The sequence below is a fragment of the Canis aureus genome, chromosome 16, assembly GCF_053574225.1.
Source record: "Canis aureus isolate CA01 chromosome 16, VMU_Caureus_v.1.0, whole genome shotgun sequence".
NCBI lineage: Eukaryota > Metazoa > Chordata > Mammalia > Carnivora > Canidae > Canis > Canis aureus.
Genome location: NC_135626.1, coordinates 36,385,952 through 36,399,189, shown reverse-complemented (window position 1 = coordinate 36,399,189; position 13,238 = coordinate 36,385,952). Strand labels below are relative to the sequence as shown.

The 13,238-nt window shown below is 51.7% G+C and overlaps 1 protein-coding gene and 1 long non-coding RNA gene across 6 annotated transcripts in view; both read right to left on the bottom strand.

The window, feature by feature from the left end:
- LOC144286453 (uncharacterized) overlaps positions 1–2,782 on the bottom strand; it is a 29,288-nt gene extending 26,506 nt beyond the window's left edge. For 4 of the 5 annotated variants that reach the window (XR_013354509.1, XR_013354512.1, XR_013354510.1 and 1 more), the window contains exon 1: positions 948–1,377. This is a non-coding gene — a long non-coding RNA (uncharacterized LOC144286453). Of the gene's footprint in view, positions 1–947; positions 1,378–2,417 lie in introns of those variants that run through there. The other variant, XR_013354511.1, reaches the window with a different exon arrangement.
- Positions 2,783–7,724: 4,942 nt separating this feature from the next.
- HOXB1 (homeobox B1) lies at positions 7,725–11,264 on the bottom strand. Its single transcript, XM_077850445.1, has 2 exons — positions 9,585–11,264; positions 7,725–9,088 (listed from the first exon to the last, which is right to left on the bottom strand). The coding sequence occupies exons 1-2, from the start codon at positions 10,171–10,173 to the stop codon at positions 8,760–8,762; spliced, it is 918 nt and encodes a 305-aa protein (XP_077706571.1). The 5' UTR covers positions 10,174–11,264; the 3' UTR covers positions 7,725–8,759.
- Positions 11,265–13,238: the final 1,974 nt, after the last annotated feature.

Below are 13,238 nucleotides of genomic sequence, written 5' to 3'. Positions count from 1 at the left end.
AGCCACCCAGGCGCCCCTCCTTCCCTTTTCCTGACTTGTCAGGTTCCTGTTTCTGTGATCAGGATCCATGTGTGTAGATCTATGGTAGTAGTAAGCAAAAGGATGTCATCAATTGCCAGCAATTTCCAGCGATGGCAACTGACCAGGCTAGACTGGGTGATGCTCCTGAGGGCTCTTGGAAACTTCCAGCAGGTGGCCATCTCTCATTATCCCCTTTCAGACTCAACAAGTCCATACACTGCCCTGTGCCAAGTCACCATATTGGCCTTAGAAGAGGAAGACAACCCAGACATTTTTAGAAAAGATGAAAGGAAACCTAGGTCCATTCGTGTATGGATGACCCCAGATTGTGTGGGGTTGAGTTGGGAGATAGAGAGGGAAAAGAAAGGCTTATTTGTGACAGGAGCACCTCACCAGGATCTCCTCAGCAAGATCTCCTCACCTGGATCACTCTGCAAAAGGATGGCTGCTCCGTCCCTCTTTTACCCACATTTCTATCAACCTAAACACCCAGGGGTGCCTTGCTGGCTCAGTCTCTAGAGCACGTGACTCTTGATCTTGGGTCGTGAGTAAGTTCAAGCCCTATGTTGGGGGTAGAGATTACTTAAAAAAAAAAAAAACCTGGGATGCCTGGGAAACTCATCTGTTGAGCTTCTGCCTTTGGCTCAGGACCTGATCCCGGATTTCCAGGATCAAGTCCCACAACGTGCTCCTTGCATGGAGTCTGCTTCACCTCCCTCTGCCTGTGTCTCTGCCTCTCTTTCTGTCTCTCATGAATAAATAAATAAAGTCTTAAAAAAAAAACAGCTGAGCCTTTAAATCCCTTACATTTCCAGAGTTGAGTATTTTCTTGAGTTTACACCTGCTAACCTAAAGAAGCCCCAAACAAAACCTCTGCGGGTGAGCCCTGGGAACAGATTTGCCCTGAAGCTAGGAAGTCAACTTACTGTCATTTGCCAGAGATAGACACCTTCAACGGACAACGGAGATGGTAGAGGAAGAAAATGCTTCTCGATCCCCCTCCCTACTTTCATTACCTCCATAGTAGTACACTGATGATGATAATACTCTTGGACTAATCAAACATTGGAAACTGATATCCTTTCAGGACACCAATTTTGGGATGCCCTCCTTCTAGACAGGAGCAGTTAGCTTCAATCTTCATTTACTCTCATAGGGCTCCCTGCATGAAGCCTGCTTCTCTCTCTGCCTATGTCTCTGCATCTCTCTCTGTGTCTCTCATGAATAAATAAATAAAATCTTAAAAAAAAAATCTTCACTTACTCCACAAATATTTACTGAGCATCTACTATGTGCCAGACACACAGAAATAGAACAATCAACAAAACAGACAAAATCTCAGCCTTCATGGACCTTACATTCTAGAATATTAGAATGCTAGAATGTTAGATTCTAACATTCTTACATTCTCTAACAGAATGTTAGAGACTGTTTTCATATATGGTTGCTGAGAATTGTGTCACCTCTTTATTGTATGAGCTCTTTTAGTGTCTTTGGAAAAAAAGTGCAGGCTATTACAAGTTTGCAAGTGTCTCTATGATTAAATATAATCTATAATACTAATAACGTGCAGATACATGACCCTTTGCAGCCCTGGATCATCTCCAAGACCCAATAGTTTCATTTTAGTCAATTTCCACTCCTTCTCTCAAAAGAAGGAGAATCATTTGCTGAGTCGTCTCTCCTCTGGGAGGCCCCGACTGCTTGCTGGTCCAACAAGAGTGGAGAGACCAGGGCATGACCCCACGACCGGGGCCCTTCCCCCGCCCTTCTGGCCACAGCAATCCCCTGGACAGCCGGCTCCGCCAGGGCTGGGGGTGGGGGGCTGCTAGCCATTTTAGGGCTGAACTCTCCATGAACCAGGAAGGGAAGGGGCGGCAGCAGAGCAGAGCCAGCAGGAGCAGGCTAGGGAGGCCAGGCTTCTGGGCAAACCTCTCTGGCTGGGTAAATATTGAGCTGCCTCTTCTCCAAGGTGGGGGTTGAAACAGAGCTGTCACACCAGAGTAAACTGAAGGGAGCTTCAGGCCCCTGAGGAGCAGAGTGCACATGCTTTGTGGGACTCCCTCCCTCCTAGGTTCCCTTCCAGGCAGAAAGGGCTGCAAGGCTCAGAATCATCTGGACTCAGGCCAGTGATTTTGAGAGCTTAGAGGAAATGGACTGGGGGTAGGAAGAGAAAGAGTGATTTTAATTAGCTCTAACTGGGCCAGTAGACTATATCCAACAGGATGTTTCCCCCACCCAACCCTCCCATCCTCCTATCCCCATTAAGTTTTAACATTCTTTCTTACTTAGGTCTTCTTCTAGCCTCAGATGAAAGGATGAGTCAAGCTGCAGTGGGATAATTCAATTTATATGAAAGACTGGGAAAGCAGGCCCGGAGAGATTAGGTGACTTACCTGAGGACACACAGGAGTCTCCTGATGAGTAAACTTGGGTCCCCTGACTTCTTACAAAATGCTTTCTTCTCTGGAGTATCTGCTCCATCTATTTCCTGATGTGAAGAACAACAGTGGACAGGGGCCAGGAGGCCTTTAAGCCCCTCTCTTCTCCCAAGAAGGGACATAAAATATTTCTCATCTCCAACTCCTGTCCCACCCAGGATTCACTCTATTGTGTAAAGCACTTAGAGAGCCAAGGAAACAGCAAAAGCTGAAGCATCTGGAATATTGTGATTGAGTCATGCAAAAGAGGTCGTTCAAAGAGGATGCCTGGGTGGCTCAGCATTTTGGCGCCTGCCTTTGGCCCAGGGCCCAATCCTGGAGTCCCGGGATGGAGTCCCACATTGGACTCCCTGCATGGAGCCTGCTTCTCTCTCTCTGCCTGTGTCTCTGCCTCTCTCTCTATCTCTCATTAATAAATAAAATACTTTTTTAAAAGGAGGTCATTCAAGGAAGTCCTTAGAGTCAGGACTGAATCATCAGAAAAGAAAAAAGAGGGACGTCTGGGTAGCTCAGTGGTTAGGCGTCTGCCTTTGGCTCAGGGTGTGATTCTGGGGTCCAAGATCAAGTCACACATTGGGCTCCCCACAGGGAGCCTGCTTCTCCCTCTGCCTGTGTCTCTGCCTTTCTCTTTCTGTGTCTTTCATGAATAAATGAATGAAATCTGAAAGAAAGAAAAGAAAGAAAGAAAGAAAGAAAGAAAGAAAGAAAGAAAGAAAGAAGAAAGAAAGAAAGAAAGAAAGAAAGAGAAAGAAAGAAAGAGAAAGAAAGAAAGAAAGAAAGAGAAAGAAAGAAAGGAAGAAAGGAAGGAAGGAAGGAAGGAAGGAAGGAAGGAAGGAAGGAAGGAAGAAGAAAAGAAAGAAAGAAAGAAAGAAAGAAAGAAAGAAAGAAAGAGAAAGAAAGAAAGAAAGAAAGAAAGAAAGAAAGAAAGAAAGAAAGAAAGAAAGAAAGAAAGAAAACAGAACAGGAAAGAAAAAAGAGAAAAGAAAAATCTGGTACAACACCAAGGGGTGCCAGTCTCATGGACAATAATAAGAATGTGCTCCCAGACTTATGCAATGAGGCTGTCCTGCCAAGAGCATGTCTTATCATGACCCTGTACTGGTATTCTGTGGGACTACCCTGAATCTTTTTGTTCCGAATTATTTTATTCCCTAACAGCAAGTAGCATGGTTATAGTACTAGTTGGGCCTGTGGCTACAGTGCAAGAGGGCCAGGGCTGGAGGTTGTCTGCTTCCATCACGCCAAGACCAAGAACAACTCAGTGTAAGAAAGTAAGAGAAGGGCAGCCCCAGTGGCTCAGTGGTTTAGTGCTGCCATCAGCCCAGGGCAGGATCCTGGAGACCCAGATCCCATGTCGGGCTCCCTGCAGGGAGCCTGCTTCTCCCTCTGCCTGTGTGTCTGCCTCTCTCTGTGTGTCTCTCATGGATAAATAAATAAAATCTTTAAAAAAAAAAAAAAAGAAAGAAAGAAAGAAAGAAAGAAAGAAAGAAAGAAAGAAAGAAAGAAAGAAAGAGAAATGTCTTATGTGAATATATATATGACAGAAAATCTCTACTGAATGCCCTACCAGGCAGGTTCTAAGCAGGTCTCCTATATCTCATTTATTTTTCCACATCTCCCATTTTATATCGGAAGAGATGGAAGCACAGGAGAACTGAGTAACTGGCATAAGCTTACCCAGCCAGTAAGAGGGGACTCACTGACAATTGAGTCACACTTTAGAACCCTTGCCCTACACCACTCTAAGTCAGGAACTCAGCGTGTCTGCCTCCAGAACTACCCGTCCATCCTCCCATGGTAGAGAAGGGAAGAAAGTGCAGGAGGCCCAGATCACTCTTCCCCTCCACAGGTGAGTGCAGAGGCCTGAAGGGAACAAGGGGGCTCCTTCTCAGGCTCAAAGAAGGGAATCCCTTCTGTAGCTCCAAAATCTGCCACTAGTCCCATATGCCTATCAGGGATCAAACAAGCTAGGAGTGCGAGAATCAGAGTGTGTGTGCGCCAAAAAGTCCAGATGTGCCCTGGAATAGATTAGGGACCTATTAGAAGTGGGAGAGGACCTGTCTCCCTTAATAATGAGAATTATGATTATAGCTCAAATTTCTTTATTAGGGATTGTTTCAAGTATTTTACACATGTTTTTAAAATATTGTATTTATTTGTCAAAGAGAGAGAGCACACAAGCAGGGGGAGCAGCAGAGGGAGAGGGCAAAGCAGGCTTCTCTCTGAGCAGAGAGCCAGATGCAAGACTCGATCCCAGCACCCCAGGATCATGACCTGAACCAAAGGCAGATGCTTAATTGACTGAGCCACCCAGCTGTCCCAGTATTTTACACATATTAACTAATTTAATCCCAACATCAACCCTAGGAAGATAGGTGCTCTTCCGATTGCCATTTTGTAGGTAGTGAAACTGATCACAGGGAATTAGACAACTTGCCCAAGGCCACCGGGAGGTGATAAGGCAGGATCTGAAGGAGTTGAACCCAGGTATCCTGGATGTTTCCCCAAATCCTCAGTCTTCCTTTCAGGCTCATCTGGATCTGCACCCCTGCCCCCATCTCAGTCCTCCCAAAGATGCCCCCAGCCTCCCCATCCCAATGCCCTTCCAGCAGCCCAGGGCTATGGGTGCAAGGAATGTTCATAACAAAGAAACTAACTTAAAAGTAAGGAGATCTTCAGGGTTTTTTAAATCTCTTTTTCTTGTCTCTCTTGTCCAGGAGATCAAAGGGCCTCACGTTGAGAGAACAAACGCTGAAGAAAAAGGCAAATGAAAGAAGAAAAGTTCACACTTCAGGCTGAGAAACAGATGGTGCAGAGGGTTGGGTGGAGTGGAGGCCCGACTGCCCCCCACCAGAGGGGGAAGGGTGAAGAGATGCTCCTCAGAAACCTTAACAGACTTGCAACCAGCCCTGAGAAGAATTCTCTGAAGACTCAAGGGGAAAAAATTCTCTTAAGATTTTAATTTTCAAAACAGGGGATTCTTCTTGAGATGGTCGTGGTATAAATGGAGGTGTGGGGTGGGAAGGGTTTTCCAGTTCTGTAGAAAATGCATGATCAGATCTCCTGGTGAATATAATTCCCCTCTTCTCCCTCCATGAAAAATCCACCTTTCTGAAAGCCGCAGTAGAATCTCTGAGTGAAGCAGTTTGGCATCTATTCTGGAAAGTTGAACAATGAAAACCATCAACTCAATTCAAGAGCAGCAAAGTGTGTGTGTGTGTGTGTGTGTGTGTGTGTGTGTGTGTGTTTTGCCATCCTCTCCCTGGTCGGGTTAGGATGGGATAGGAAAATGCAACGATCTTTTCTTTCTCCAACTAAATGCCTGCCATGTAGACACATCTGGAGTCTGAGGTTCAAAAAGTGGGATTTAGGAGAGCACAAAGTGGGAAAGAGGGCAAGATTTTGGCATCTAAGGAAATGGGAGATTTGGACTTATTGTGGAGTATTTTGAGCCAGCCCCTCTGTTAACAGAGAATTGATCTGCCCCTCACCCTTCCCTGGGGGAATCTCGTGGCTCCTTCTGCTCTGACCAAAATCAAATGCGCCAGCCTTCCTCCTTCCTCCTGTCCCCTCTATCACGCTTCCCCCAGGACCTGTCAGCCCCAGTCCGAGGCCCAACTCCAACACCCTTGTAGTCCTGCCCTAACCACTGCTCCTTCTTCCCTACATGCCTGCCCATTTGCTGGTCCAAAGGTTGGAAGATCCACAAACACCCCAATCAGAAGGCTCCACCGACTTGCAGTAAATGGCTTCAAGCAAAGGGAGTCTTGTTTCCATAGACACTTGCTCTCTCCCCTCTGTCAAGGTGACCCTTTTAGGGAAGCCAACCTTGGTGGCAATTTCAATTCAATGCAGAGAAGCAGTTAATAGATTTTTTTTTCCAAGACAGAGGGCAAGACAGCGGCCTCTGGGAAAGCTAGGCTTTCTCTAGCAAACACGCTTGCCTTCCTCTCCACCTGGGCTGTGCAATTATTGATAACGTTGCCTCTCCTATAATGGCACCGTTTTCATTAGGAAGCAAATGCTGAGCGCTTCCTACCTACACTCTAGTCCTTTTGGCCACCTCCCTTCCTTTTAGGTCAAGAATTAAACAGATGGGGTGGCTAGGAGCCCCCTTGCTGTCGCGCCACCCCCCAACCCCCTCAGCTGTCAGGGCTCGGGGCCTTTGGACTCCCCGGTAACCGGAATCAATAACCGGGTGGGAGCCCGCAGGCCCGTGTCAGCTCGATGGCACCGCGGGGCTAGTGAGCGATGGCGGTTTGTCGGCCGTCGCAGAGCTTCCTGAGCCCCGGCCCCCCGCCTCCGCCGACCAAAGGTTTGTCAGTGGGACCCGCCGGAGACAATAGCTGCCCCCGCGGGCTCGCTGTTGGCTTGTTTGGAAAGCCCAGAGGCACTTGGAGGTAAAAAGGTCAGCGCGGGGATGGGGTCACCCCGGCCCCCTCTGCCCCCCAGGCTCCCAGCATCTCCCGGGCCCTGGGCGGCTCCCTGCCGGGCTCCCGCGCCCTCCCACCCGCCTCGGCCGCCTCCCCGCTGCGGTCCAGCGCCCCGAGCCCGGGACGTTCACCTTGAGCTCGGGGATGGCCCCTTGGCGCGGGTGGGCGTGCCCCCGGGGCCAGAGTCTGCCAGCTACCCTGGCCTCCTGTGTCCCCACGTCCAGGTCCCCGCTTCGGGGAAGGGCGCTGCGCTGCGGGCGGGTGGAGGGGTAATCTGTGTGCCGGCCGCACTTTGTCAGGGACCCACCCTCTGACGTTCTCTGAGCAAGAATTGGCGGGACTGGGCACACTGCACACCTTGCCTACCCCACAATCACCCCATCAGCATTTAGGGAGGGCCCACTCTAGGCCAGGCCTGGGGAGAGAGCAGGGGGAGGAGGCAGAGGGCCCTTGCCTTCTCCCACACTTCCTCCTCTTTTTAACACCTTTGCTGTTCTCTCCCAACAAGCTGTCTTCTCTCTTTTCCTGCCTTCCTCTCTCAGGACCCTCTCTGGATTATCCCCCCCACCCCCCATCTTTTTCCCTTCTCTCTTTCCTGGTTCCTCCAGTGATGTAAGGATGGCCACTGTCAGACGTGGAAGCTGGGCTCAGTTCTGCTTAGGACACTCCCAGTAAGTCCTTCTGTTTATCCAGTTGAGTGTTTACAGCTCACATCTCTCCAGCCCAACCAGCATTCACCAACTCTTCCCCCATCTCTCCCCAGGGCTCTTGGAGTATGCAGCCTCCTCTATCCCGGAGGTGGAGGAACAGAAGCAGTCTGGAAGAGGGTAAAACACAGACTTTATTGAAATGAGGTAGCTAGAGGTACAGAGAGAACCCGGTTTGCTTGGGGCTCTGGTTTCCAGAAACTCCGGTGGCACCTCCACTGTTGCTAAGGTTCAGAGAAATGTTTGCTGCTGCTAGCTCTCACTGCACCTGGGCCTCCCTAGGATGCCTCAGGGGTAGAGGTGGATGGAGTTGGGGAGGAGGGTCCTGGGTTTTCCAGGAGGCAATAAATAGGGGAGGAACTGGTGGGGGCGTGCCTGCGCCTTCCTGGTAGAGGCTTGCTGAGGGCAGGCCTCGAATGACAACAACGTTCCAGAAGTCTCCAGAGTACCAAGTTCCAAAACACTTTGGTGGCTTAGAGATGAGGTTGCTGGTGGGAGGAGGCAGGTCTCAGAAAACAACCTCTGGAGGCTGCGTTAGTGCAATACAACCGTGCGGGGAGGGAGTTAATAAGGTTAAATGGGGCGGAGGGTGTTGGGGGGCTTTTTGGTCTGTCACAAGGCAGCTGGTGCTATTGTAAGGTCTGTGGTGACTGCAGAGATTGAGCATCGATAATATGCCTGCACCCAGAAGCCTCCCCCAAGAGAAGTTTCAAGGCCTTCCCAGTGTCTTGGCCTAGAAGGGGGGAGTTAGGGTCTGAACGCAGGAGAAGAGTCCTCGAGACTCAAAGGCACTGAACTGAACACGCGGAAGTCGGCAGGGAGAGGAGAATTGGGGAGGAGGAGGCTTTGCTCCTACCTCCCCTCCCAGGTGCTGAGCCCCAGATGAAAGGCGGAAGGAAGCCCCTCCCTCCAAAGCTGACAGGTTCCTTGTCTCCCTGCCTCTGGTCCTGTAGTGTCCCCAGCCAGCAACACCCCACCCGCACCTAACAGGGAAGAAGTGGTTCCCCGCTCCCCCCACAGGCAGCTGTAAGCCTGCGCGCCGGCCTTGGCGAGGGTCGCCCGGGACACTACTGCCGAGGCCTGGTTAGGGAGGGCGGAGGAGAGGGCTGGCCCGGGGCGCTCCGGGGCCGCGGAGCCCCGACGGTAGGAGGTTTCATTCAGGAGGTGATGGAGCTGGGCGAGGCCTCCGGGGAGGTGCACGTCGACTGGTCGGAGGCGTCTCCGGCCGCCTCCTGGGGACAGCCCGGCGGGGCTGGGGGCACCCGGCCTCCCTCGCGCTCACGCTTCTTCTGCTTCATGCGCCGGTTCTGGAACCAAATCTTGACCTGCGTCTCGTTGAGCTCCAGGGTGGCGGCGATCTCCACCCTCCGGGCCCGGCTCAGATACTTGTTGAAATGGAACTCCTTCTCCAGCTCCGTCAGCTGCCTCGTGGTGAAGTTGGTGCGCAGCCCGCCAGGCGCGCCCAGGCCGGGCTCCGACACCTTCGCTGGGGGCGGGGCGGGAGAAAGGGCCACGTCAGTCCCCTCACCTCCTTCTCCTTCCCCTCTCCTCCTCCTGGGCCGGCTCGGCACCCCCACCCCCCACCCACCCCCAGCACACACATGCTCTGTCCAGCTTCGGCTCCCCACGGGTCCCTGGATCCCCCGACACCCCCAAGGTGACCTCCAAACTCAGACGGACCTCCCCCAACAAGTCCGTACCCCCCCTCCCGTCCTCCCCCAACCAGGTCCTGGGTCTGGGTGGGGCGCATGGATGAGCAAGCGGTGGCGGGAGGTGGTAGAGACTCACCCTTAAGGGTAACCGGGCACTCGCTGGGTGGGGAAACCCCAACCGACCTGCGCCTGGGCGGGGTGCTCTTACCTGCCTCGACCAGGGCCGCTCTACCTGTCCTGCCAGCCCAGGCCCGGGACCCCTCACTGCACGAGCAGCAGAGCTGCTTTGGGCCCCGCCCGGAGAGGAGGTAGGCCACGCCTGATTCATACCTGTCTTGGGTGGGTTCCTCTTAACCTTCATCCAGTCGAAGGTCCGGGCCGTGGGGGTGCTGGGTTCTGACGGGCAGGGCGACTCCTTGTCCTCGGAGAGGAGATCAGCATAGGCCGACGCGAAGCTCGCCGCCTGCTCGCTCCCGAAAGGGGGCTGCGGGGGCGGAGGGTAGGGCCCGGGGGCCGCTCCACCGGTTCCGTAGCCGTCGGACAAGCCCCCTAGCTGGGCCCCATAGCTCGAAGGATGATAATAGCCTCCATCTCCTTCCGGCTGGCCCAGAGGATAGTACTGAGAGGGCCCATAGCTGGGGCTGCAGGCGGCCGGGGCATACCCCGAGGTCGCGGAGCTGGGGAAGGGCACCCCGAGCGCCGAGGGCGGCTGCTGGGCGGGATAGCCTGAGTTCTGCTGGAGCGCGGGGCTGGGCAGTCCCCCACCATAGCGGGTCTCGCCTGCGTAACTGTCAACAGCCGGAGCGGAGCTGGGGGGGAAGGAGGTAGGGGCGCTGTGGGCGCTGTGGGCGCTGTAAGCGCTGGGTCCCCGGTTACAGAGTGGGTACTCTAGGAAGGAGTTCATCCTATTATAGTCCATGCGTGGAGGCCGCAGGAGGGTCGGCCCGTTTGGGGGAGACACCCTCTTGCCCTACAACCTTTCGGCAGTATGTCACAGCGCTGAAGCTTGCATCCATGGCCTGGCCCAGCTCGCCTGGGCCAGGGCTCCCCCAGGAAGGGGGTAGGGAGTGGGGGTGGAGGGGCGCATGTGATCTCTCCCAGGCCAATGGGCGCAGCGGGCCAGAGTTTGGCAGCCCCAGCGCCCATCCATCACCCCCCAAGCATTAGCATGACAAAGACACTTCAATCACCCGCAGCCCATCCATCTGAGAGCGACGTGGAAGCGTCAAAAACATCTTTCTTCAAAGACTTTTGGAAAGAAGGGACCAGAGGGAGAGGGGGTAAAAGTTAGAGGAATATTCAAGACTTTCCTCCCCTCCCAACCCCCAAGGCCTTCAATAGGCTCCCGGGTTATTAGATTTGGACAAATTCAACCCAGCTGCCCTTCACTCTTCCCACCCCCAAAGGAGCTTTCCTCCACCCCAAGACTGTAGATGGGAAATTGAGCCCCCTTACTTTGCCCCAAACGCCCACCGCTGGTCTCTTTCTCCCCATTTATCTTGGGGTGATGAGGATGGGACAGCAGGGGAAGGCATGTTATCTTGGGCCAAATGGATAACTGTGAAGGAAGAGGGTGCAAAACACCCAAGGGTGGGGCAGGGTCTAGAGTCTAGAGGAAAAATTCATTAACTGAGTGGTGGGAAATGCATTTAAGGGAACAAGGCAGGACGACAGAAATGTGGAGAGGAGGATGAGAAACGCCCCACTTCTCTTTCCACCTCTCCGCATAAACGCTCTCTCCTCATTCACACATCCATTTCTCTCCCTCAGCCTCACTTTATATTCTCTGTCTCAATCCATCTCTCCATTCGTCCATCTCTCTCCATATTTATATTCGTTCCCTACCTATCCATCACCTCATCTTTCTAGATGTATTTATCCTCTCTCTAGCCATCCATAGCTGTAGCTGGCTCGCTCACTCAGACTCAAATAACTTCTTGCATCTCTCCAGAGAGCCACAGTGGGCACAGAGCTAGGTGATGTTTACAGAGAAAGAAGAGAGAAATTTTATTCTCCTTCTCAATGTTTAAAACTAGTGGAGCTAATTCTAGGAAACAAACTGAGGGTTGCTGCAGTGGGGGGGTGGGTATGGGGTAACTGGGTGATGGGCATTAAGGATGGCACTTGATGTAATGAGCACTGGGTGTTCTATGTAACTGATGAATCGCTATAATATAATACAGTATATGTTAACTAAATTGAATTTAAATTAAAAATTTTTTAAAATAAAAAATAAATAAAACTACTGGGGCTCCTGTATTCCCCTGGTTGCCTCCTACTCCTCTCTCCCTCATCACCCACCATCTCTCCCCTACCTCCCCTCCTCTAAAAAAAATCCCAAGTCTCAAATTCATAAATTCAATACCAATCACATCTTTTAAAGATTAGTCAGACTTTCTAGAATAAATTAAGGGCGTTGGCTTGGAGAATGGGAGAATCAGTTTAGAGGTCTGAAGGTTCAGGAGTGGAGACTCACCCCTCTCTGCCCCCCACCCCCACATCTGTTGGGTTAGAGTTGAGGGAGGGGAGGGGAACAGGAAGTGCCTCCTTCTCTATCTTCAGACCTGGACAGGACTGGAAGAGAAGCTCTTAGGTGGAGCCCATTGATTCTCCTCCTCCAGACTCTGAGGACAAGAGCTTGGCGCAATCCAACACCCACGCTCATTTGTAACCTGTCAGGGTGTCTGCCTGACCAGAAGCCTGGGGCTGGAGCTCGGGCAAGTCCAGGAGGGCAAGAGTTCAGGGAGGGATCTCTGTAAACAACTGAACTCTGCAGAGGAAGGGAAGCAAGCGGGTGGGACAGGTCTGGGGAGGGCTCTCAAAGCTTCTCAGGTTTTCCCCACCCCTACAGGGGTAGAGTGAGTACTCATCCTTTGCCAAGAACCCCATAGCGTGCTCTCTCTCTCTCTCTCTCTCTCTCTCTCTGTCTGTCTCTGGGTCTCTCCATATTTCTGTTTCCCATTTCCCCTCAGTTAGCCTGTCCTTTATGGTCACTTCTCCAGCTTTCTATCTTTATCACTAGAATCACACAGCCTTTCTCTTCTCCTCATAACTGCGAGCCTGGCTTAGCCCCCCACAGGCCCCTTGCCCCTTTCTCTCCCCATGTGTTCTCTGCTTTGGACCCTGCTTCAGACTAGAACAAGTTGGAGGGGAGGGGGTCAGCTGGTAACTTCTTTAAGGGAGATACAGTGGGGAAGGGGGAGAGAATGTTCACTGCCAAAGGGAAAAGGGCAGACAAAGGAAAAGAGAGTTGAGATGGGGGCAGGGGTGGCCTGCAGAGGAGTTGAAGAGAAAAGGAGTTGTGGAGGTGAGAACAAGCATATTTCTTTCTATTCCCCCCCCCTTTTTTAAAGATTTTATTTATTTATTAATGAAAGATAGACAGAGACAGAGACAGAGACACAGGCAGAGAGAGAGAAGCAGGCTCCATGCAGGGAGCCCGATGTGGGACTCAATCCCAGGACTCCAGGATCATGCCCTGGGCCAAAGGCAGGCGCTAAACTGCTGAGCCACCCAGGGATCCTCTCTATTTCCCCTTTTGGGGTTGATAGATGTTCCCAACTTTCCCCTCTCACTTTAAGATATTCTCCACGGAGGTCTTTGGAGAAGAAGGGTTTATTTAGGGTTCGTATTTCTCTTCTAATCCCAAATCTGATTGAGGCCTATATCTGACCTGGCTGCCCTGCTTCTGAGGGACTTGAGACTTCTTCATTCTCTACCTTTCCCTCAACCCAGAAGGAACACGCTCACCTCATCCCTTGCTTTTACAATTAGGGTAACAATTTGAGGTCTAAATGAAGAAGTGAATTCCAAATCAGTTTGTTTGTTTTAAGAGGAAGAGGAGGGGCAAAGGGAGTGAGGGAAAGAAAGAATCTTAAGCAGGCTCTACCACCAGTGTGGAGCCTAACATGGGGCTCAATCTCAGGACCCTGAGACCATGACTTGAGCCAAAATCAAGAGTCAGATGCTTAACCAACCAACTGA